This window comes from Capra hircus, chromosome 19 (genome assembly GCF_001704415.2).
Source record: "Capra hircus breed San Clemente chromosome 19, ASM170441v1, whole genome shotgun sequence".
Taxonomy (NCBI): Eukaryota; Metazoa; Chordata; class Mammalia; order Artiodactyla; family Bovidae; genus Capra; species Capra hircus.
The window spans coordinates 24268865-24294295 of record NC_030826.1 but is presented as its reverse complement, the minus strand read 5'-3'; the positions used below and the strand labels follow the sequence as shown (position 1 = coordinate 24294295).

Genomic DNA, 25431 nt, shown 5'->3' with positions numbered 1-25431 from the left:
ATGGCGGCCGTACGGGGCCTGCGAGTGTCGGTGAAGGCGGAGGCCCCGGCGGGGCCGGCCTTGGGGCTCCCGTCGCCTGAAGCGGGTTTGGACCGAGGCGAACCGGAGCCCATGGAGGTGGAGGAGGGCGAACTAGAGGTCGTGCCGGTTCGGCGCTCGCTGAAAGAACTGATCCCGGTACGGGCGGGGGGCGGGGGCGAGGAGGAGGTCGCAGAGCGAGTGTCCCGCGCTCGAGCGAGCCGGAAGGGGAGGCGGCCGGGGCGGGGGGAAGTCTGGGGAGGGGGGGAAGTCTGGGGAGGGGGGCACCGGGGCGAGCGCCCGGGGGGCGGGGGCGCCAGACTGGAGCAGAGTCGGAGGAGCGAGAGAAAGGACGCCCGGAAATGGGTGTTAAGGGGGCTTGAGGAGGAGGGGTCGGAGAGATTGGGGTAGTAGCTGAGGACACCCCTTTCGCTGCCCCTCCGAGCCGCTCTGTGCAAGAGGACTAGTGAGGAGGGTTAGGGCTTGTCTGGGGGGTGCGGTTTGAGATAAAGAGGGAGCCCCCCCCCCCGGGCGGGGACACAACCTGGAGCGGCCCAGAGGAACTGTCGGGGAGCGGGGCGCGGGCATCCTGCTCCGGTTTAGCTGGCGTTTGTTAACCAGAGCACCCGCGGTTTCCCTCGGGAGGGCTGGGCTTGTCAGCTGCAGAAACTCAGTGTTTCTGTTGTGACCTGCGGGTCATCTCGTCCCCGCGCGCCTCCACTGCTACACCGTGCCTCCAGCATCTCACCCTTCGGGGAATCAGAACATCAGCGAGCCAGCAGTGGTCCTTGGTCCCTCTCTTCTGTCACAGTAGGATGAGGAGAGGTGTTTTGCTTGTGGTTTGGTGGCCTGATGTTCTTAGGGCTGGTCTCAGGCCTGCGTGGCTCTTCTTGTGTATTGGTACTTAATTTCTCATCTGACCTGGTCCACTTTTTTGCCACATGTCTGCAAGTGTTGATTTTCAACTGAAATCATGGAAGAAGGTTTTTTAAAAATGTAGGAGCACTACAGATTGTAAATTATAATGACTCTGGCAACAACAGTTAACATAGTGGTTTACATGTTATCATTTAAATATCAAGGAAGTTGAGAAGTAGATGTTGTCATCCCTTCATTCATTCCGTTGGACGTGTTCTGTTGTATCCCTAACACTTTGTGGCAGGCACAGTCCTAGCCACTTGATCAAGATCAAGGTCAGACTCTGTCCTGGAGTTTATGTTCCAGTTGGGGGCCACAAGTTAACCAATAATTTCCCACAGTGGTGAATGCTGTGGAGAGAATAAAACACGTTAATGGGGTGGAAGAGTGCAGAGGGAAGCTGTGGAGAGCAGGAAGCAGAATGCCACAGGATCACCAGGAAAGTCCTCTGAGATAGTGACATTTCAGCTGGACCCTAAGTGACAGAAAGGAGCCAGCCATGTGCAGATCTGGAAGAGTTTGTTCCCAGCAGGGGCAACTTAGTAAACCCAGAGGCTCTGAGATGGGAACAAGATTGTTTTATTGGAGGAACAGAAAGTTCTGTAGCACAAGTGGGAGAGCAGTAAAAGAGGTCAGAAAGGTAGGCAGATGCCGCAGAAGAAACCTAGGTCCAGAGAAGCCAGGGGGCTTGTACAGTGTCTTGTAACCAGCGAAGCTTAGAGCTGTGATTTGAGTCCCCCGGCTGCCGAGTCTCATCCTGTTTCATTGCACAGTGTAGTGTTTCCCCCAGAAGGTCGAGGTGAGCCTGGACTTTCTGCATTTCAGTGAAGACTTGTGCCCCATCTGGTGGCCTGGCACAATGAATTTGTCCAGTCTGAGCCAGGGAGATGAGTGACTGTACCTCATCATGGATATTTCTCACGAATGCCTTTGGGTTTTCATTTACACGGATACCTTCCGTAGATGGAATTACTTTAGGTTGTGGACAGGCAGGCTCTGATTTAGAAAAAGCTTCTTGGTAGAGTGGTTGATTGCTACCATGGAGTCACTGGGACAGGCTTCCTCATAATAAAGGGTTGTCAGGGTAGGGAACAGATTGCTGAAAAGAAGACTATCCAGAAGGAATGGGTTGTCAGGCTGTTGTTTATCGTGTGCTTGTCCTCAGTTGCCTGTTAGCATTTCTCACCCATCCCCTTGGTGTTAGGACACAAGCAGAAGATATGAAAACAAGGCTGGCAGCTTCATCACCGGAATTGATGTCACCTCCAAGGTAAGATACACCATGATTCATTTATTCATTTTGAGAAGCGGTTGAACTTAATGAGCAAGTCCCTAGGACTTGAAGAACAGCAGTTATTCTTTACCACCTTTTTTTGTTGTTGGATTAAGCCTTTTTAAGTTTATATTTTGTGTTTCACAATGATGCCTGAGAACATTCAGGCAGCATTTGTGTGTTCTTGAATCCATGAGAAGATAAAATCACTAGACGCCTGTGCCTAACCATGTCCAAGAAAAAGTTCTGTGTGTTCCTTTTACATACATATTTATTTGGCTGTGTCGTGTCTTAGTTGTGGCACGTGGGATCTTCTGTTGCCGAGCACAGGCTTAGTTGCCCCGCAGCATGTGGGATCTTGGTTCCCTGGCCAGGAGTAGAACCTGGGTCCCCTGCATTGGCAGGTGGATGTCCCTATCCATTTTTTAAAAAATGTGTAAAGTGTTTCCACTTTAAATGAAGCAAAGCATAAAAGTGTCTGGCACATAGTAGGCTTTAGTAAATGTCTTTATTCCTCACTGATTGAGGCCTAGAAAAATAGCCTTTCATGACTATGTGGCTAAGCTTTGAAGGCCAAGTGGACTGAATTGTTTTCACTGCCTGGGAGTATTGCCTTTTATCTGGTGATAGCTGTTACTAGATTACCAGCTTCATTGCAGCTCTTCACAGAACCAGACATTATTTTCCTTACAATCAGTACTTATTTGTTGCTTTAATTGGTGTTGATATTCAGCTTAAACATTCTTTCTGATTTTAATGTGTGCCATTTGAAGAGTTGAATTAAAACTCTGAATAAATAACACGGTGTTACTATATTGGATGTATGAAAGCAAAAATAAAAATAAGTATGTCTTGCTTATTTTTTTGTGTTTTATCTGGGTCTCAATCTGTCTCAAATTGCTTAAAGGTAAAAAGAAAGAACTGATCATCTTTTTTGACAGGAAAATAGAATGAAGTGAAGGTGTTTTCTTACTGAAACTGAAAAAGCAGTATGCAGTCCTGTTCTTAAGCCTACACAATTTACCATTATTTGAAACAAATATATAGTGGAAAGGGTGGTAGCCAAGAATTGGTACTTTGGTTGTTACCAAAGGAAGGTAAACTAGTTGTTTCCAGTGGGAAGACTTCAGTGGAGAAAATTAACATAACTATTGGGAAATAACAGAAGTGTTGCTGCCTTACCAATCCCCAGAAGCTTTCTATAGTCAGACCTTCAATTAGTGTGGCAAAGTCAATATACAATTAGTGAAGGTTCCAAAAAGCTATCAGAAACCCACAGTTGGACCTCGGTATATTTTAGCTCTTGGGGAAAAAAAAAAAATTAGGAAGCTGATTATTTGGTTTTTCAGAAAGCATCAGTGCTTCTTTTCACTTCAAGATGAAAACTGGCAGTTCTGTGGACGCAAGTTTAGCAATAGAGGAGAGAGTTTCTTGGCTTCAGTGTTATTTTTAAACACAAAAAAAGCTTTAGGGAGTGGACTGCTCAGGCAGACATAACGTGATAGGTGTGATTACCATGCACACAGACGATGTGAAATGGGGGCGGTGGTGGGGCTTCTAGAAATAGCGCTGAGAAGATCTGCCCCTTACCAGCTGAAGTGCCCCTGGCAAACATTCTAGCTTTTTTATGCCCCGGTTTCTGCACAGATACATTGATAGGCACTGAGTCGTCCTCGAGATGATGACAGATTGCAGCACTGCCAGCGCCCACTCTGCCAGCCATTGCCGATACCCTGCTCATTGCAACAATGAGGCAAGGCACAGTGCTGTTCATACCTTCTGAGTTGCTTGTCGCCGGTGTATCACGTGATGTTTGTGATTTAACTCTCCTCCGCATTTCACTTCTTTGGCTTTTTTTCTGCACCTTCTAGGAAGCGATTGAAAAGAAGGAGCAGCGAGCCAAGCGCTTCCATTTTCGATCAGAAGTAAATCTTGCCCAAAGAAATGTAGCCTTGGACCGAGACATGATGAAGAAAGGTACAGGGTGTTTGGGGGGAGTTTTCCGCAGTTTCCTTGCACAGCCTTGTGCTTCTGGCCTCACCTCACGTGGAACTTGTGAATTCGCCACTTCTGAGGTGGCCTATTAGTGATGAGCTGCGTTAGCTGTGTCTCAGTGTTTTGTGTATGTGTGTGTGTGTGTGTATTCTTTTGGCTGTGTCAGGACTTCAGGAGACTGTCTAAGGAGCCCCAGAGAACCTCATGGAGTTGGTGGCAGATCGGCAATTAGAACTGTGGCTCTGTGGGACTCTTACTCATTTTCCGCTTTATTGTAGAAGTGTTCACTTTTCTTTGCCTTTGAATGTAGCAGGAGTGTATCGCAGTGAGACTCTTTTAGAGGAGTCAGATTGGTGAGGGATACCGTTAATACTTCTGTTGATCCAGGTTTGTGATTTTACTTTATTTTTGTGTTTTATTAAGGTTAAGTGTTTTGCTTCCTGAAACTCACCCTGAATTCTTAAATATGATAACCTACCCCAGATTTTGAAGACAGTTTATAAATAGAAGGGAAAATTATTGCTTCCCTTTTCGTGAGTTCACAGCCATGTTTATTATTCCGTAAATGCAAATGATCTGCCTTTGTTGTATTTGCAAATTGGAGACTTGGCGAAGGGCTTTAATAGGCAGCCATCTGAAGGCACGTTAAAGGTCTGTGCTCTGCTGTATGAGTTTCTCTAGGTTTGCCTATTTGATAAAAACATGTTGAATGAATGAAAGAGTAGCTACTATTTGTTGGGAACTTGCTCTCTTATGAGGCGCTGTGTTAATTAGCACATTACATATTTGTTTCGTACTCATTTCTCACAACAACCCCTCGAGGAATATATTTTTATCCCTAGTTTACAAAGAAGGAAACAGGCTCAAAGAAATTAAATACATGCGCAGGTTTATACAACTAGTAAAAGTGGAGTCAGGATTAGAACTCAGATTTCTCTGACCCTAAAGCCTTGCTTTTAACTGTTTTGCTCTGTTGCCTTGCAATGTATGACATGATAGCAGAGACCCAGGCCTCCTCGGTCCTTCCCAGTGGTCAGAGTAGCTCAACTCTGGATGCTACTTCACTGTTTTTATTCTGCATCGTGTTCAATTTGGAAACATGACCTTGCTTGCCTCGCAGGCTAGGTTTCCAGGCCTCTGCTCGAGTGGTTGTCTGTTTCAGGAAAAGTCCTGTGAAGGCCAGGGCCAGCTGTGCAGCTGGTCGTTCATGTGCCCGCACACTGGACCCACACAGATGTCCGAGGCCTCTCCTACAGCCCCACCTTGGACGCACCGTGGTTTCACACCACGCCTGTTTACTTCTAGTCCTGGGCGCGTTCCATGTGACATCTTGCCTCTGATCTCGTTCATGCCTGTCACCCTGCTGATTTGTCTTTCCTTGTCCCTCACTTTGTCTGGTTCAGATGTCATGCCCTCTGCAGCATCCCTAATTACCCTCGTCAGTCTCTCTTCCCACCTGTGCTGGGGCTCTTCTGAGCCCAGAGCCCTCCTGGGATCCAGTCTCAGTTCTTTAGTGAATGTGGGGGAGTTAGTGAACCTTTTTAGGTTTCATTTTCTTTGTTCATAGAATGGGAATATGACACCCTCCTGAATAGGACCTCTTCTTTTGGGGTTAAATTTTAATTAAAAAAAAAATGCTTTTTGAAAAACAGTCTTGATCTCATGATTCTGAAGACACTCATAAAAGACCGTAGATCTCCCTAAACTATCAGTGGCTCATTACAACCTGTTTTCGGCCCAGAAGGCAGCATGGCTTCAGACTGTGTTCTTGAACTCCAGAGAACCCTGCTGCCTTTCACAGATTGATTTAGAGTAGGGGGTAGGTTTGGATAAATCTCAGAGTTACTATTTTTTCATCTCCCCTGGTAATTCTGTTGTAAAGTCGGGGTTAACTGTACCCTAAGAGCATGGATTCTGAAACCTGACTGTCTGTATTCAAATCTTGACTTGTCACCTTCTAACTCTGTTATCTTAGGCAAGTTATTTAGCCTCTAAGAACCTCAGTATCTTCATCTGGAAAGTCAGGTTAACTTAGTTCTTACAGGGTTGTTGGGAGGTTCTAACAAAATGTTAGGATTCCTAGAGTGGTGCCTGGCACATAGTAAATGTTAGTTATTATTATTATCTGGCATTCTCCATCTTCCAGACAGCCATTTAAGTGGCCCAGCCTCTTGTGAGAATGGGGACATTGGAATAAACATCTCGATTCCTGCAGCCACAGTAAGGTACCGGGTTATTTCTTCTTATTAACATCAACAGTGATGAAATATACCATTCTATAAGTGCTCCCCACGTGGCAGTCACTCTGCTGTGTGGTTAATGTACCCTTTCAGCAACCATTGCAGGGAAAGTTTTATCATTTCTGTTTTACTGGTGGGGAAAGGAAGATGCTGAGAGGTTGAGAAACTTGCCCAAGGTCCCACAGGGAGTAAGTAGCAAGGCTGACTTAGAAGGCTGGTCTGACTGAAGCCTGTGTTCCTGACGTCTCTGCTTGTTTCAGGGATGCAGTGTGCTAGACCAGTCTGTACTGAATGACCTGCTACTCTTGAGTGACTGGGTGTTAAGCAGCTTGGATCTTTTTATCTCCAAGGTCAATGCCCTCATGGTTGGAAGGGACCTTAAGAGTCATCTGGGTTCCATTTCTGGCCCTGTGGTGCAGGCCTTTAGGCAAAGTTCCCAATGGTCTGTGGCCTCTGCGTGAACAGTTCTTAGTGGTGGCATGAGAGCTATTTATGAAGCGGTCAGTCTTGTTTTTGGATACATCTTCATGTTGAAAAGAAATTGCTTTCTAGTAATTTCTATCTGTTAGTTACTGCATAACTCTTAGAAGAACATTAAGTCATTTCCTCATTCACACAGTAACTCTGCAGGTGAAGGAATGGACAGCCTGTGCCCTGGACTCTCTCAAGTGACAAGGCTTTGTGGTCTCCCTCCTTTAGAGCGTGCTCAGTTTCTTGCTGTGCTTCACCAGGTGAGGTGCAGATTCCAGATTTGCTTGGATTTGTGGAGTGCTTGGCAGGACTCTCTCTGACCATGGTGTCTGTCCTGGCCACTTTGTAGTAGTCACCTTCTAGCCAACCAGAGCACCAGTTCTTTCCCCCAGGAACTGCACCTGTTGAAAGAGTCTTTCTCATTGTGTCCTTAAAAAACTTGCCTTTTTATTTGTCCTGATTAAGTTCCATCGTGATTTCAAGACTCCGTTTCCACCTGTGGAGTTACGTTCGTTTTAATTCTGCCCTTCAACATTTTAGCTACGCTCCCCCCTTTGGTATGGCTTCTGCATGTTCATCCAGTTGTTGGTAGACGTCTAACAGGATAATCCCATGTCATGCCATGACACACAGATCCATGAATGATAGTCTTATTCTGTTTTCTGGCCCGTCTCCATTTTATTGCCGTGGGGATCTAGCTTACGTGCCTTAATAAACTTGAGGTAGAACACCATCTGTGGTCTTCTTTGAATTTCTTGGCCTGCTAATCCAGTCAAAAAAGAGAAGAGGTCAGCTGGCTTGCTGCTTGGCTTATCATTTCCTATGGGAAAGACTTGGTTTCTTAAGGGATCAGAGATTCTGTCTAAGCTGTATTTTAAACATTTCTGAGAGTGACAGTCTTTTTGATCTGTTTGGGAATTTCTCTTTTCTTCTTTTATGAAAGTCAGTATGGGATCAGTCCTTAAAGTTTAAGGTACCTTGCTCCTTCCTTGCAGTAATCGTAGAGATTATTACCCGATTGTGAAATCACTGCTTCGTGTTTTAGTCAGTATAATAGGGTATAACTCTAAACTAGATGGTTTGAATCTATTAAAACTATTCCTTGGGGGCTTCCCTGTCAGTCCAGCGATTAAGACTGTGTTGCCAGTGCAGGGAGCGTGGGTTCGATCCCTCCTCAGGGAACTAAGATCCCATATGCCACAGGACAAGGCCAAAAGATTAAAAAAAAAAAAACTATTTCTAAAGCCCTTGTCACCTGTCTTGGGTTTTGGTTCTTACTTAATGATAGGTGCTGCTGTCCGTTAGTACTGAGCAAAATTGATCAGTCCTGCCCTTTTTCCTGCATCATCTTCCCAAAGCAGTGTCGCTCCAAACACTTGTAAATAAAACCAACCATCAGCGTTTTTGTTGAGCCTGTTGGCTCTGGACCATAACCTTTTCTTCTTTAGATGTTAGACAGACAGTTCATGTCCACCAAAGAACGTCTGGAGAATGAAGCAAGAAGAGAGGTTGCGCACAGTCTGCCACCCCAACCCAGTCACTGTCAGCATTTTGCGGGTTTCCTTCTAATCTCTTCTGAGTGTGGACTTTATTTTTGTTTCCCCTTGTAGTCACACTGCTTTCTTTCTCTTCATGTGACAGTCTGTCATCGGCACTTTGTGTTGCTTCAGAGCCTGACACAGTTTTTCAGATTCTTACATCTATTCTCTTATATTTGTTAATTTGCCCTTTATCCGTCTCCCATATGTGTTCTTTGGCAAGTCATGCTCAGCTAAGCTTTGCTGCTTTCTCTTTTCTTGGGATCACCTCTCATACTCTGAGTTACTGTATTTAGTGTCTTCCAGGTTTTTTGATCCTTCTGATCTTAGGCTTGGACTGACTACTACTTCTTTGGATTTTCAGAAATCTGCTTTCCTAAAAACTTGAGTTTTGTGTACTGTGCTTAGTTGCTCAGTCATGTCTGACTCTTTGTGACCCCACGGATATAGCCTGCCAGGCTCTTCTGTCCATGGGAATTCCCCAGGCAAGAATACTGGGTGGGTTGCCACATGCCCTCCTCCAGGGGATCTTCCCAACCCAGGGATCGAATTCAGGACTCCCGTACTGCAGGCAGATTCTTGACTGTCTGAGCCACCATAGAGCCCTTTGTGTACCGCTACCTGTCAGTAATTGGGATCTTCCCTGTTGGAAGGGAAGATGGTTCCCTTACCCCCTTGCTTGTAGTCAGCACTCGGTAAATACCCAGTTCTCATTCCCCAGTTCATCTGTTTACTGCCACCTCAGCAGTTAGTCCTTGCTCATCAGCTGGGCCTAAATCTAGGTGCTGTCTTTGTTGCTTTGTTTTATTTTAAGCAGTGACATTGTCAGCAAGGTGACGAAGTGTTGACATTCTGCTTTGGCAGGCTTCCATCGTATCTTGAGCTTGTCTCACATATGATTAAATCCTTCTTTGTATCAGCATCTTCAATATTTTTTTCTCTTGCTCCGTAGTCTGTTTCCTCTGCCTTCACCGGGAGCTCTCCTTGTTGTTTGTTACCTTCTTCAGAACCAGCTCTTTACTTCTCATAGGATTTTTTTCTTCCAAAATCATGGCACTTAGTTTGAAGAACTGAGAAAGTTCCCTGGGCTACCCCTTCAGTTTCCCACCCTGCATGTTAGAGTCACTCTGCGTGGCCAATGTGGCTTCCATCTCATTTGGGTCTCTGCTTATGTTTCCTTTTTTTTTTTTTTTTTAATATTTATATATGTATTTGTTTGACTATTCCAGGTGTTAGTTGCACCATGCAAACTCTTACTGAGGCATGTCGGATCTAATTCCCTGCCCAGGAATCAGTCCTTCCCCCCTGCATTGGGAGTGTGGAGTCTTAGCTCCTGGATCACCAGAGAAGCCCTTCTGCTCATTGTTGTACTGCTGGGCACTGATAAGGATTAGTGCTAGGATTCATAAATCTTGATGTATCTGTTTTCATGAATCTGAGTTGGCAGAAAGATACTTACCCAATTTATTCTGGCCACACTGAATGGCTCCCATTAAACCGATCTTTTACTCTTCAGAATGACACACAAAAAAGGGAATTTTTATCTGGAAGTGTTCACATGTATTTTGGATTTGTTTTAAATAAAATATATGACATACAAAAGCATCCTTAGGAGTCTTGGATGTTGAATTCTTGACAGAACTGCTTCGGGGAAGCCGGGGAGAGAAGGGATACAGAGAGCTTACACAGGTCCTGGTATTATATGTAACGTTTTATTTGCCTCACATTGTTTTAAGAATTTAAGCATAAAGCTAGGTGGTGGATCTAAGGTATTTTTAAAAATATCTTTTCTTTGTTGATGTATTTGCATATATATTTCACAACTAAGAAGATTAAGTAATGTGCTTCAAGTGTTTACTAAAAAAGTTAACACACAGTTCTGGTAATGCTGGGGTTCCTTTTGACCACAGCCTTCAACCTTTCTTCCTTCCTAGAGGTAAGAGCTATTATCAGTGTGGACAGAATTATTCCAGCCTTTTTATTTGTGTAAATAAATATATACCTTTAGAAACTATACGGTGATATTTATGTTTTTTTAATGTATGTATTTTTCTGCATCTTTTTTTTCACTCAGTAATGTGTCTTAGAATCTTTCCATGGTATGTGATAAATTATCTCTGTTTTTAACTGCTTGCTTACTGTCCTGTGACTATCCTATGGATAAACCATGATTCGTTTGATATGGATAAGCCATAATTTATTACTTTGATAGCTACTGGGTTATTAAGATAGTGCTGCAACGAACATCTTTGTGTGAGCCACTCTGTGAACCCATGTGTTAGGACAGATATTGAAGAGAATTCCTAAGCCTATTAATTCACTTGTAATAGGTACTCTGATTGGCCCTTCAGAGTGGCTGTGCTAGTGCACACTTCCACCAGCAGAGGCAGTGGCTCATTCTGCCACTAACCGATGCTAAAACACTTAAGTTAAACATCTGGTCAGTGGAAACTGATAATCTTAAGGTGGATTTTCCTGATTAGTAGTAAGGCCAGCCATCTCTTGACGTGTTTATCGGCCTTTCCTCTTTCTTTCTGTGTGAACTGCCTGCTCCTGTCCTTTGCCCATTTCTGTTTGGGACTGTCATTTTCCTACTGGTTTGTAGGATTTCTTTACTTCAGTTTCAGACTTTGCTTGACATCCGAGGGCAGTGTCTCTTCTTTTCAGAACTGTCTGGACTAACACGCATTTCTCTTTGACATACCTTTAAAAAATGTTAGAGTCAGTTTATCAAGTTCAGTGTATAATCCTGTTGCATTTGATATTCCTTTAATTACTACAGGTCATTTTGAGGAGAAGGTATCGTGTATATTATGAGCACCACCTGTTTAATCTTTCTCAGCCTAATAAGCCCGTTCTGAATTAAGTCATTTGTTTAATGCTCTTGTTGTGTGATAAAAACTTAAAGGTTGCCTTGCTGTCAAGTCTTATTTTCTCTTGAAATAATTGTCATCTCTTTCAGCATATTCGTTTTTTTTTTTGCCATGTGACATGGGGGATCTTAGTTCCCTGGCCAGGGATGGGACCTGTACCCCCCTGCAGTAGAAGCACAGAGTCCTAACCACTGGACTGCTGGGGAAGTCCCAGTGCGTTTCTCTTTAAAATCATTATCTGAACTGTTATAAAGGGGTACTGGTGGGCTGTGCAGCAGCAGGTGGGAAATTCTCTCATCTTTTCTGTGTCCTGTTTTCCTAGCAATCCCCAAAGTGAGACTGGAGACAATCTACATTTGCGGAGTAGATGAGATGAGCACCCAGGATGTCTTTTCCTATTTTAAAGAATATCCTCCAGCTCACATCGAGTGGTTGGATGATACCTCCTGTAAGTACCCCCAAAGTGTTCTGTTGAATATGCTTTTGTATATGATTTAAAAAGAATTCTTGCCATCTCAAATGGTGAATGATTGTGGCCAGACTATGTCTAATCTCTGCCTTCAGCCCAGGAGAGAAAAATTTCCCACTGATGAGAACCAGAGTCCTTGTACATTAGCCATCCTGCCACATCATTTTCCATAAGTGTTCTGAGGCAGCTCAGAGGTGGTGGTCAGGCCTCTGGGAGGTTGGTTGCTGGCATCTGAATCCAGGTACACAATTGAGACCTCTCCTGACACCCACAGTTTCCCAGCAAAGGCGTGAGTCCAGCCGCATAGACTTGGGGCTGCCTTTTCAGGGCTTTCAGCCTTGTCATTGCAGCAGCTTTTCAGAGTGCTGTCTCTGACCTGGAACTAGACCAGAACCCTCTGGCGCTGTACCAGACCTCTCACCTCTGCTTGCTCTGGCCTCTGTTCTCTTGAGCTTCATCTGCTGGTCCTAATCTGGGGCTGTTCCGCTTGTGAGCTAACTGTGATTTCTGACTTCCGTCCCTACTTCAAGTCTAGCCTGACCTTCGGTACCCACTCTGCTGGCTTCTGGTCCTGACTCGCTTCTAGTCTGGCTTCACTTTCTGCCAGCGTGCTGACCTGGTTTTCCCAGTTTTTCTGGCTGCTTTTTTTAGATGTTAAATCACCGAAAGAAGAAACATGACTGACAGAGTTAAAAGACTTTTATTCTTTTTTCTGTTTGCTTAACTTAGACCATCCAGATCAGGGGTTGGCAAACCTTTTTTTCTTTTTTTTTTTTAATAAAAATAAAAGACTGGATGAAAGATATTGGAAGCTTTGCAGACCATATCTAGTCTCTGGAATCTACCCAGCTCTGCCATTGTAGCATGAACAGCCATAGACCATATAATTGAATGAGCCTGGCTGTTTTCTGTAAAACTTTGTTTGCAAAAACAGGTGGCAGGTGTGTAGTTTATTGTATGTTACTTATAACTGAATAAATAAAGTACAAATATAAGTAGATAAATGGATGGAAGATGGATGAATGAATGAATAATGGGTCATGGGCTGGATTTGCTAACACCTGATTTAACTAATTATAACTGTCTATCTAAGCAGTGTTAGAGGGCCCCTTAGTGTCATCCAGCTCACTCCCTCATGTTGTGCATCAGGAAAGAGGAGGGGAATTACTTGCTCAGGATCATGTAGCATATTGGGCTTCCCTGGTGACTCAGTGGTAAAGAATCTACCTGCCAGTGCAAGGGACCCAGGTTTGATCCCTCGAGTCAGGAAGATCCCCTGGGGAAGAAAATAGCAACCCACTCCAATATTCTTGCCTGGGAAATCCCATGGACAGAGGAGCCTGGCAGGTGACAGTCCATGGGGTCACAAAAAATTCAGATACAGTTTAGTGACTAAATAACAGCAGCAACAATGTAGCATATTATTAACAAAAAATGAGAATCTTTAGACCTTCATTTCCCAAACTGAGATACAGGGGCAACTTAAGTTTGAGAAATGCTGCTTTAAAGTTGATCTTCTCAAGACCTTTTTCTTGCTAAATTCTCTTACAGGAGCAAAATAAATTGGTTGCTGCAAAGCCAAGTGGCTGTCATTCCTCCAGTCTTTATATGCCATGGGTGCCCTCATCACCCGCACTGTACAGTAGGGGAACATCATTTAGCATGTCTGGATGACAAGGAAGAGCAGAGGGCTTCCATGTGAGGGGCAGAAGAATAAAGGATGAAGGACTTTTATTTGACATTTTCATCATCATCTTCATCATCAGAAACTACTAGCACTTACTTATAACACTTACTGTATGCCAGGCACTTTTAATGTATAGAACTTATTTTCATGGAGTACTTGACCATTATTTTGTGGGACCCAGTTTGGAATACTTCTCTAGGTTAATCTTACTAAAGAAGTTTTTACTACTAGGTTCTATACTTCTTTCATTGGTTGGTCTGTACATTTATTGATGCCAGTCCGTAGCTGAATGATACTGTAGCAATGAATATAATGTAGTCTCTGCTGTCAAGAAACTTAATCGCTTGGATGCGACGTGTTGTTTTACATTTTATTTTAGGTAATGTGGTTTGGTTGGATGAAATGACGGCCACAAGAGCCCTTATCAATATGAGTTCTCTGCCAGCCCTGGATAAGATAAGAAGCAAGGATGCCAATGAGGACAAGTCATCTGAGAAAAGTAAAAAAGGTAACTGATGACAGAGGAGGAACTTTGGGGCTGAAGGTCCTATTCTTTGCAGTTTGAATTTCTGTGCAGTGTTAACGTAGTATCTCATTGCCAGTTATTTCCGAAACAAGCTATGATGCTTTGGATCATTAATAAAGAGGAGGAGACAGTGTTAGACTTTTAATGTGTGTGAGATGGAGTGAAGATTCATCTTGTCCCTCACATTCCGTTTTAGACAAGCAGGAAGACAGTTCTGATGATGATGAGGCTGAAGAAGGAGAAGTTGAAGATGAGAACTCAAGTGATGTAGAGGTCAGTAGAGGGCACAGGTGTTTGTGAGCTTTCACTGTAAACAGCTGCCTACAGCCTTGATACCTGAGCCTTAAAGGCTTAGGATGGGACATTGTGTTCTTCCGCTGACTTGCACCATTGCACCTCCTGAGGGGGGCCCAGGCTCTTGGCCTTTTAAGTTCTTGTGGGTGTAATGATTCATCTTGAGATCTTAGTACTCACACTTCTGCATGAAAGGAAATGGTTTTATTGAGAAAGACTTTGCAGTGCTATCTAATCGGTAAAATTAAGGAATAGCAAGTAACGGTGTATCTCCTGATGGCATATGTACTATTGTTGGAAATATTAACGTGTATTCATTTTTAAATTATTTATTAAGTGCCTACTATATACCAAATTCTAGGTGCTGGGGATATAGCGTCAAGCAAAACAAAGTCCTTGCCCTGTTGGAGCCTACATTCTAGTGGGGAAGACAGACAATACACAGATACGCAGATATGTAATGTAATGTCAGGAAGTGATGAGTGCTATGAAGAAAAGTAAAGAAGGGTAAGCGGATAGAGAATGATGCAGACGATTCTTTTAGACAAGGTGGTCAGGGAAGACCTCTGACTTAGACATTCTGCAGAGGAACTGGCGCTGTGATGCTTATGGGTTTTATTATAAGTAGATTGCTTTCTTAATCCATGGTATCTTTGCTACTGAATGAACATGAGAAAAGGCTTTAATTTTTATATCGAAAATGCTCTTTTTTTCTTAAGTTGGACACGTTGTCGCAGGTAGAAGAAGAGTCTCTGCTAAGAAACGATCTTCGTCCAGCTAACAAACTTGCTAAAGGAAATAGGTTATTCATGAGATTTGCTACAAAAGGTAAATGGTAATTGGTATTGACTTTTTAAAAAAGTAATTTTATTTGTTTATTTTTGGTTGTGCTGGGTCTTCCTTGCTGCCCAGGCTTGTCTCTAGTTTTGGCCACGGGGGGTTCCTCATTGCGGTGGCTTCTCATGTTGCGAAGCGTGAGCTCTAGGGTGCCCAGGCTTCAGTAGCTGTGGTGTGTGGCTCAGTGGTCGTGGCTTCTGGGCTCTAGAGCACAGGCTCAGTTAGTTGTGGTGCAGGGGCTCAGTTGTTCCCTTGGCATGTGGGATCTTCCTGTATCAGGAATCTAAACCATATCTTCTGTGTTGGCAGGCGGATTCTTTACCACTGAGCCACCGGGGAAGCCCCTGACTTTTATTTTTAATGAAGTGATTTTTATTAAGTGATGCTTTCTCTTTTGAATTGGAACTTAGACCAAGTAATCTCAAAAATCCTTCAAACTGTAACATTCTACACTTAACAAAATCGATGACTTGCTGCCTGAGTTGGAATTTCAGACACTGAAAGTGGATAATAGCTATTTGTATACTTTTGTGATATCTGGCTAAAATTATTTTCTATTAAAGCTGGTTTGTCCCATATGCTTTTTGGCCAATTTATCATCTGAACTATGAAAATTTTTAAAAATTTCATGTATCATGGCAGTGTCTTCCTAGACATTGCTAATAGTACCTTTCAGCTCTAATTCTCAGAAGAATTAAATTAAAAGCCTATTAATAATTCATAAGGCCTTTTATGCATAGTGATTTTGATATGCATTAGTAATGTGAGGGGAGTGGTTTTGAGTCAATTGAGAGTTAATTGGAAATGACAACCCTTCACCCCTGAATACTTCAGTAAGTATTTTTGAAGAACAAGGACTTTGTTTTACACATAGTCATCAAAATCAGGAAAGTTAACATTAGTGCCATTCTACTACCCGATTCATAGTCTGTGTTCAGATTTTACCAGTACCCCCGCTGTGTATAGTAAAACTGCCTGGCACACACTGAGTGCAGTATGTTGGCAGTCTTTGATGATGATGAAGATAGCGACGATGGTGATTGTCAAATAAATTTGGGTTATTCTTTGTACTCCTTCCCTGCTACACTAGGACCCTCTCCTGGACTGGGCGTTTCAGTCTGCCGTGTCCCCTCAGTGTCCCTGAACATGGAGCTGCTCCTCCGCTTAGCTTTGCTTGACTGAGACATTTTTAAAGAGAACAGGCTCATTATTTTGTAAGCGGCCCCTTAGTTTTGGTTTGTTTGATGTCTCCTTCTAATTAAATTCTTGTTGTGCGTTTTATACCATGGAAGTGGTGTCATTTTCAGTGTGTAACATCACGCACCAGGAGGCACATTGTATTTATTTGTCCCCTTCCTGGGGATGTTAACCATTATCTCCTGGTTAAGGTAACAGCCGCCAGGTTTCTCACTGTAAAGTTACTCTTTTTCCATTTATAATTTGCAGGTTTGTGGAGAGATGCTTTGAGGCTATGTAAATAGCCTGTTCCTCCTCAGATTGCCATACTTTAGATCCATTGATGACTTTTTAACTCTCATTTACCAGTTGGCGCTTAACTGTAAGGAAGAGCTTTCCCTTTTTACCCATTTATTGATGTATTTACCTGTTTTTTTTTTTAATGCATTTACTTGTTTATATTAGTTCAGATTTGTGGAGTTTTCTTCAATGGGCTATCACCTCTTCTGTCATTATTTTGACTCACAGATTATTTTGGATCTAATCAGTAGGGCCTCTTCACACTGTTCTCTGACGCGCCTGCCCGATTCTTTGAGTACCTCCCTGCTATTATGGCACAAGGAGCCATCTTGGTTTGCCAGTCTCAACTTGTGCTTTCCTAGCCCCAGATCTGGAACCAGCCATTGCTCCAAGGAGCTGGTGGGCGTGTTTTTTGTGGGGCGCACATTCTGACTTATGCCACGAGGTTTACCTGTAGCACTGGGCACATTCACATCGGTATTCATCTTTTGTAGTTAGTGAGTGCCCAGGGAGTTGTCAGAGGCCTTTATATTGTGAAAATATATGTGTTCATTGACCACCTTTTCTTCCTGCTAACTGGCATTTTACCTTGATAAATGGGATCTTTTCTCCTTTTGCTTATTTGAGTGCATGGTTTACCAAATACATGGACCCATTTATAACCTGTTTCTTGGACCCTGATTCTGTGTTATTGGCATGTTGTCATTCAGAAATGAATATCATCTTTCGGGGGGCAATGAAAATGCCACCTCTTCTAAAAAGCCTTTTTGATTCCTGAACACTGGTGATAGCCTACATTCTCTTATGCTGCTTGGGAATTGTGTTGTGGTTGTTGTTGTTATTGTTCCTGGTATTTTCTCTTTGAAGTCAGCGCCCCGACAGCAGCTTAACCTCGTTTGTCTCTGAGTTTTGCCCCGCCCTCTCGACACTGCACTGCTTTAGGAGGACTCAGAGTGGTCATAGTGCATCTTTCTCTTCTGTAGGCAGAGTGTGCTGATCTGATCCCAGCTATGAAAAACATTCTTTTTGTTTGTTCAAACCCATTTAACATTGCCTTCACACTCATAGGGAGTCCTTGGTAACTGTTGTAATTAATTTTTAGATGACAAAAAGGAACTTGGAGCAGCAAGAAGAAGTCAGTATTACATGAAATATGGGAATCCAAATTACGGAGGCATGAAAGGAATCCTCAGTAACTCTTGGTGAGTCCAAAACCTTAAATACAACAGTTTATATAGTACTTAAGCTTTTCATAATCCTTCAGCGATCTCCATTAGTTGGTATTCTTCAGTGGGTATTCTGCAGTGGACTGTCAACACCCTGTGTGGATGGACGTGAAGGCAGACAAGAAGAAAGAGCTCAGGGCTTTTAACTGTGGTAAATGGTGTGAGAACACTGAGTTTCGGTTTCATGCGACATGTCTCTGTGTCGGCACCTAACGTCGCGTCAGGGTGTAATTGACACTAACTAGTGGACGTTGAGGCCCTTCCTCTTGGTTTTTGATTCTGTGCTTATTTTGGCGATGTTGCAGGAAGCGGAGATACCATTCCCGTCGCATTCAGCGGGATGTTATTAAGAAGAGAGCCCTGATTGGGGACGACGTTGGCCTGACGTCCTATAAACACCGACATTCCGGTAGTTGCCTGCTCAGCTCTTGGGTAGACACATATTTGGCTCCCGAAATGACATTTTTATCCTTAATACAGTCCTTTAAGGTTCCAAACTTTCTCATCCTCTCTTCCTTGCCCTCACCCTCTGCCAACATATAGGAAAGTAAGTCAAGTCACAGTTAATTTGAATTTGCCCATACAAAGAGGTCAAATGGTTTTATAAAAGCTATTCTAACAATAAAGGCAAAATGTAGGAAAAATTAAAACTTTTCCTAAGGAATCTAATTTTCCTAATTAATAACAAGCTGCATGAAAAAAATTTTTAATTATTTTGTTAGACGAGTTGATTTTATTGTCCTTTTGTCTGATGATGAAAATAAGCTGCTGTGTCTGGTACTCTCTGCTCATTGGCTTGTGCACGTGAATGCCGCGGTGAAGTGGGATACAACGTGGGTTTCATTTTTTTTTTCCTTCTGTCTTTTTTCTTTTCTTCTTTTTCTGTTCCTCTGTCTCCCCGGGGCTCCCACCTTCCCACCCTTCAAATCTCCCTTTCTTCCCCCCTTTCTTTCTTTTGGTGCTTATTCTTAAAGAACCATTTTCATTATGTTTTATAGAGATTTGTTTTTATGTTGAAACTGATCTGTGAAAATCTACACGCTCTGTAGAACCAGCCAAGTCAGCATACAAACACAGAATAACAGGCATACACTTTTATCTTTGTAGTAGGGACAGGGAGAGGTGAAATCTATACATTTTAATTTAATGTGAATGTCCAAACTTGGATATTTTAAAATCTACATCTTATTGCACATACTTTTCTGTTAGACAGTTAAGCTTTTCCAGTTTCAGTTAAAGATATTTTTATCATATAATCTTAGTATTCATGTCAAAGAAATTAAAAAGCAAAAAGATAAGAACTGATTTCATTTTACATTTTTCTTATTTGTCTCTTTTCACAATAAATATAACTGTTGTGGACATATATTTTATATTGTGCTTCTTCCATTTATAAGCATTTTTCCATGACCTTTAAAGGTACGTTTCATTATTTACGGCGGTTATGTTCTGTAAAGTCACGTGATCATTGAAAACCATTCAGAGACTCTTAATGATACTTTTTGTTAACTGATGAATATAGAACCTTAATTTGATATATGTTTCAGATTAAGGACACCTTATTTAATACATGTTGATTCATTAACGTTGAACTCAAGGGCAGCAGCCCTGGAACTCACACCCAAAATTTGTCTCACACATGTGTTTTCTCCATAAGGCATATCACAGCCGCCTTGTGTTTAGGAACGCTAGACAGCCTTGATATTATGCTCGGAGGCTGTTTGTAACAGGGAAATCATCAATAAAAATCACGAAGGTGTTAGAAAGTGGTGCTCATGGGCTGCAAGAAGCACACTCGTGTGCAGTATTTGAGAGCTGCAGCAGAAAGGCAGGACAGACCTTGTGTCCCTGCACCTGGGGACTTGCATGGCTGGTGTCTCAGTTTTTTGCTGCTCCTGTGCATGTCCACAAATGACCGCAGAAGTGCCATGGGTGTTGGTTGTGGAATTACAAATAAAATTGGCAGATTCATAAATCTAGAATTGGTGAATAATGATGAGGGTCTGTATTTTAGAAAACTTTATAAAATTGCATCAGGCTGCTAGGCCATCCTTTACCTAGATGTTCATGTGTTGTAGGGGTCAGAATGGTCACCAGATCAGCACTGTTAGAGCCAGTGCTCCAGTAAACTCTTGGGATGGGACTCTCATCTTCTAAAAAGGTCACTGATGTAGAACAGAAAATCAGGTGTTAGTGTTCGGGCTTATACTAATAATGATTTTCGGTTAAATTCCTTAGGACTGGTGAATGTTCCTGAGGAACCTATTGAAGAGGAAGAAGAAGAGGAGGAGGAGGAGCAGGACATGGATGCCGACGACAGAGTGGTGGTGGAGTACCACGAGGAGCTCCCGGCCCTCAAGCAGGCCCGGGAGCGGAGCACATCCAGGCGGTCCAGTGCCAGCAGCTCAGACTCCGACGAAATGGACTATGACCTAGAGCTGAAGATGATCTCCACTCCTTCACCAAAGAAAAGCATGAAAATGACCATGTATGCTGATGAGGTGGAATCTCAGCTGAAAAATATCAGGTAAAACTATTCTTTTCTTTTTATCACTGCTAGCTTTTAATTTGATTGAAATCTAATTGCTAACTTCTTCTTAGTACCTCTTAATTTTATAATCACTTTATTGGTTCTAATTTCAACCCTTTATAGAATTTGAGTAAAAGCATCTGGCTTTTCCTCTTAATGAACAAGAAGTGATTCTTGTTATAAAAATTATGAATGATACAGAAGGTGAAGTCACCTGTAATCTCATGCTCCCCTAAGAGAGTGACTGTTTGCAGTTGGGTGAATAACTTTATTGTCAGCTTTATGTGTATATATAACATATGGGGAAATACAAATATTAAGTTATACTGTTTATATTGTTTTGAAATACGCTTTTTCCATTTAATATAGTGTAGACATTTGCTCTTTTTTCAACTGTATGTAGTCCCTTGTTTCCAGGTGTTATCATTTGTTGAACCAATCCCTTCCTGTTGGACATGTAGATTTCTTTTTTTTTTTGTCCACACCCTGCAGCTTGAAGGATCCTAGTTCCCTGACCAGGGATTGAGCTTGGGCCCTCAGCAGTGAAAGCATAGAGTCCTAGCCACTGGACCACCAGAGAATTCCCTAGATTTCTGTTTTCTTACTGTTGGACTAACTAGATACATTCCAGTCACTGTGCAAAACTGTGCACATGCCTTAAAATGTGGTATGGCTAAATTTCCTTCCTCAAAGATTTTACCCGCTCACATTACCACCTGTTACCTAGATATTCACCAACCTTAGGTATTATCATTGTGATTTTTGCTATTCATGGACAAAGAAGTACAGCTGTTTTAATATGCATTCTTTGATAACTAGTGGGGCTGAGCAGATTCCTGAAGACAGAGAGCATAGGCATGTCTCAGAGGGCTGGAGGCTGGGGTGCTCTCTTAAGAATTCCTGATGGTGTGTTTGGGAAAAGGGAACAAGAATCTTAAAGCTGGTTGATTTGTATGGCTTTGTTCACATCCTTAGTTTTTAGAGAACTTTCCAATGGCAGATGCTGCCAGAATAATGCCCTTGCCCTGACACAGTGGGAGAGGTCTTCCCTTTAAAGAAAGGGGTTGTAGGCTATCTTATATCTTGACTACAACCAGTTCACAGGCCGGAGAAGCAGAGGCCATCAATCCTTCGCAGGCCTCTACGTAGGCCTGTGTCCCAGGAGAAGGGCAGGCATGGTTATGTGCTCTGTGATTGCTCCCAGATACTGCGTGTGGAAACCACCCCGGAAAACTTGGGGAGCTGCTCACCCCAACTGGCCTCTTTGGCAAGCCGGTCGTGACTTTTGTGAGCAAATAACTATGGTGTATGGTGTCATTAAGTGAATGTTGGCCATATTAGATTGGGTTTCTTCAACTGTTTTTTCCACAGTGTGTGAGATTGTTGTGTGAGTGTTGTCTAACAGTTCAAGTTGCTTTACTGTACCCCCACCTCTCTTTTTTAAGGAACTCCATGAGGGCAGATACTTTATCCACAAGCAATATAAAAAACCGAATTGGTAACAAATTGCCAGCTGAGAAATTTGCAGATGTCAGACATTTGTTAGATGAAAAACGTCAGCACACACGTCCACGGCCAGCTGGCAGCAGTACTAAAACAGGTATTGTTGTTCAGTTGTGTTTCTGGGCTCTATCCTGAGTCCCAGAAAGCAAAGCGGACAGGGGAGGTTCTTGAATAAAACACTGTCATCTGGGGACCAGTTTAATTGTCCTGATTCATCACTTCTAAATTTTGGGTTAGGCACTGGAACTTGAGGGCATAAAATTTAATCAGATTTTTGCAATATTAGCTTTTGATATTTTTGTCCCAACAGTGATTTTACTCTGTATGTCATTGGTATACCTAAGGGTAATAGAAATTAGGTAGAAGTAATGTATACATGGTTAAGAATTTGAACTGGTGAGTTTATATGTGCAGACACATACATAGCAGGCCGTACCTGCTGTGTGCCCAGGCTAGGCACCGGGGGTGTCATGAGTCTTCGCAGGGGATGCCAGCTCATCATAGACTCCGATGGAACAGCATGAGGGCACATGCTCAGGTGATCCGCCTGGAGCTGAAGAGAGTGAGTGGTCCGGTAGGCACTATGAGCAGTGGGCTGAGGGAGCAAAGAGGGGAGTGGGTCTTTTGGGGAACAGCCTGCTGTGGGAGGCGTCTCAGAGCAGGGGGCAGTGGAGCGAGGCCTCGGAGAGGAACCAGGATCTCAGTCAGCAAACCGAGTTCTTTGCGGTGGGAAGCAACCTGATCTTCTGATGAAAATGTCCAGCCTTGTAAAGGAGGAAGACTCAGCACTGGGAGGAAAGGGAAAGAAGCCATGGGGCTCAGGCCTGGGGGGCTGAAAGATGGGGTCGCTGTTCTCAGAGAGCAGAGCGAGGTGGGAGAAGGCCCGGCACAGGGACTTGCTCGTGAGTATTTGTGTTGCTGCTGTTATTGTGAGAAAGAGCTCCAGAGGACTGGCAGATTCTGGAGGAGTTGGAGGAAAAGCAGATTTGATTTGGGACCGCTTCCCTTGGTCCTTTGCTTTTTGTCAGTCTCATTACCTTTATTGTTCAATGTAATAGTCTTTATTGACTAGCTTCTTATATGTTCAAAGAATGGGGCTTCTGCCCTCAGGGAGCTTACAGTGTTTCTCATTAGCTGCACTGTTAATTATTTGCTCTTGATTCTACTGTTTAAAGAAGAAGAAAAAAGACAATTCTGCCTCAAAAATTCCTTTCTGGAGCAGTCAGCTAAGGTTTCCCCCACCCCTGCTGCGAGCCCCTGTGCATTCTCACTTGAATTTTCCTGGGAGAATCCAGGCTGTATAGAGGGAAGGCTTTTAGACGCTTGGTAGTGCTGGGCCCCATGTCCTTAATCGGGGAGATGTCAGGTTGGCAGTACAGATGACAAAGTATAGTTACATGGTCACAGCAGTGCTTTTTTCTTTTTCTAGATATACGCCAGCGATTGGGAAAAAGACCATATTCTCCGGAAAAGACTTTCAGTAGTAATCCAGTTGTTCGGAGGGAGCCCTTTTCTGATGTACATAGTAGGCTGGGTGTTCCCAGGCAGGATGTTAAAGGCCTCTACTCTGATACTCGAGAGAAGAAGTCAGGTTGGTAACAGTGGGAACTGATGGGGAGGGAACTGGGTAAGAGTAGAGACCATGGGTGCAGCGTGGAAATACTTGGTTAATACAAGGACAGAAGTGGCACAGGAGAAAAATACATTATTTTTCCCTCTTCCATTACGATCATCACCGTAATAATAATGGTAACAGTGTGGAAAACAAGGAAAGCAGGAAACAAGACTCACCCCTGAGTCTTGATGTCTAACACAAATACTTTTCAGTTCCCTGCTATTCCAGCCTGTGCCCGTATACATCTCGTACTTTTTTCATATAGCATTTTATCATGATCATTTTTCCATATAAATTATAGCCTTTAGAAATAAAATTTCTAACTGTCTGATTGTGTGGCTATCCTATGAAAGTCTATGTATTTGTCTATTGTCAAATACACTTTAGAAAGTGAACAGAGAGTGGGCAGAATCTCAAAAGTTGACAGGGTCGCAGGTCCATGAATTTGCAGCATGCTGTAGGTGGGGATGGCCTGGGAATGGCCCACTCCTGACGGAAGGAAGTTGTGCACAGGCGGTTGTCTCAGCAGACAGGGGCAGAGGGAGCACAGGCAGCCTCCCAGCTCATTCTGATGTGTCTGGTGTGGCGGTTTTTGGGGGGGCGTGTCCCCGAGCTGGGAGAATCTCCCAGGGGGTCCAGTTCCCTGTCTGCCGGCAGGGAACTGAGAGGACGTGCCCAGGGTTGCTCCCTCTTTGCAAGTGCCCCAGAACCCCCCACCCCCAGTGTTCCCTGCACGTGAGGCATTGCAGTGCCCCTCTTGCTCAGCATCGACTGCCAGAGCTGAAATGCCTTCTCACCCACACAGGTAGCTTATGGACTCGCTTAGGATCTGCACCCAAGACCAAAGAAAAGAACCCGAAGAAAGGGGATCACAGGGCGCCGGGCACAGAGGAAGACGACTCGGAGCTGCAGAGGGCATGGGGGGCGCTGATTAAGGAGAAAGAACAGTCTCGCCAAAAGAAGAGCCGCTTAGATAACTTGCCATCTCTCCAGATCGAAGTCAGTCGGGAAAGCAGCTCTGGCTCAGACGCTGAGTCCTGATGCCCTGGGGGCCGAGGCGGCCGCCCTGAAACCTGACAGTCTTGCGTAGGGCGGGGCGCACAGTAGGACCCCTCCTTGGGAGTTGGCGCCCCTCCCCTCTTGCTCATGCAGTCACCCTCAGCTCTTGCTACTTCAGCAAGACATCTTAGGAAACGTGACCTGTTTTGAAGGGCATCCATCTAATCTTTTTGCTGCAGAGTTACAATTCTGGGCCCTTGATTCTTTTCCCACCACCCCACAAGCTTCACCCATTGAGGAAACGGCAGCCCTCCAGATTTTGTAGACATTTTTTTCTTAATATTTTTAACATTGTGTCTTTTAAGAGAAAAGTTTTACACAGTTCATCCAAAGAGCAGAGAACTGAACTTCTCACTATTGCCTTGGCCCTGACAGCTTTACCAGCACCCTTTTTCCAAGAAAAGTCAATTCCCAGGTGCTTATCGGACAGCCTTCGAGAGGAAAAGACTAGGGAAGCTGCCAGCTCACCCTTCCAGGATCCTAGTGTGGGGGCTGACTCACATGGACCTGACCTCAGAGGTGCAGCCGTGCCGCCCGGGTAGATCAGAGCTGCAGCGCCAACCGCCCTTCGTTCCTCCCCGGGGATCTCTGTCAGGAGCCTCGTTAGCAATCAGCTTGAAGTGAAGATCAAGTTCAGTGCTGTGGGGTTTTTAGGAACAAAAAACTGTGACTTCTGGATTTGGGGTGGATTTTCGTGCTAGGGGTGGGGTCATGGGTTAATGTTGAACAATTTGTAAGTCTGTATTATGTTTAAAAAATACTGATGATTTGAAAGTTTAAATTTTTAATTTTTATATGTGAAAATACTTCCTGTTGGCCTCCAGGGAAGCTCAAGTGGTGTCTTCTTATGTGCTGTTAAATATATATTATATACTTTGGAAGA

General features: G+C 43.6%; 1 protein-coding gene across 1 annotated transcript; it reads left to right on the top strand.

The window, feature by feature from the left end:
* NCBP3 (nuclear cap binding subunit 3) lies at nt 1-25431 on the top strand. Its single transcript, XM_018064428.1, has 13 exons — nt 1-177; nt 2141-2206; nt 4081-4186; nt 11649-11774; nt 13862-13990; nt 14205-14281; nt 15022-15130; nt 17718-17817; nt 18147-18250; nt 20080-20368; nt 21817-21971; nt 23304-23465; nt 24295-25431. Exons 1-13 carry the CDS (start codon nt 1-3, stop codon nt 24528-24530), a joined length of 1836 nt encoding a protein of 611 aa, XP_017919917.1. The 3' UTR covers nt 24531-25431.

Coding starts and splice junctions, on each gene's coding strand:
- NCBP3 (XM_018064428.1), top strand. CDS start 1: ATGGCGGCCGTACGGGGCCTGCGAGTGTCGGTGAAGGCGGAGGCCCCG. Junction 13,991..14,204: donor ATCTGAGAAAAGTAAAAAAG/GTAACTGATGAC, acceptor ATTCCGTTTTAG/ACAAGCAGGAAGACAGTTCT. Junction 21,972..23,303: donor TGGCAGCAGTACTAAAACAG/GTATTGTTGTTC, acceptor TTCTTTTTCTAG/ATATACGCCAGCGATTGGGA.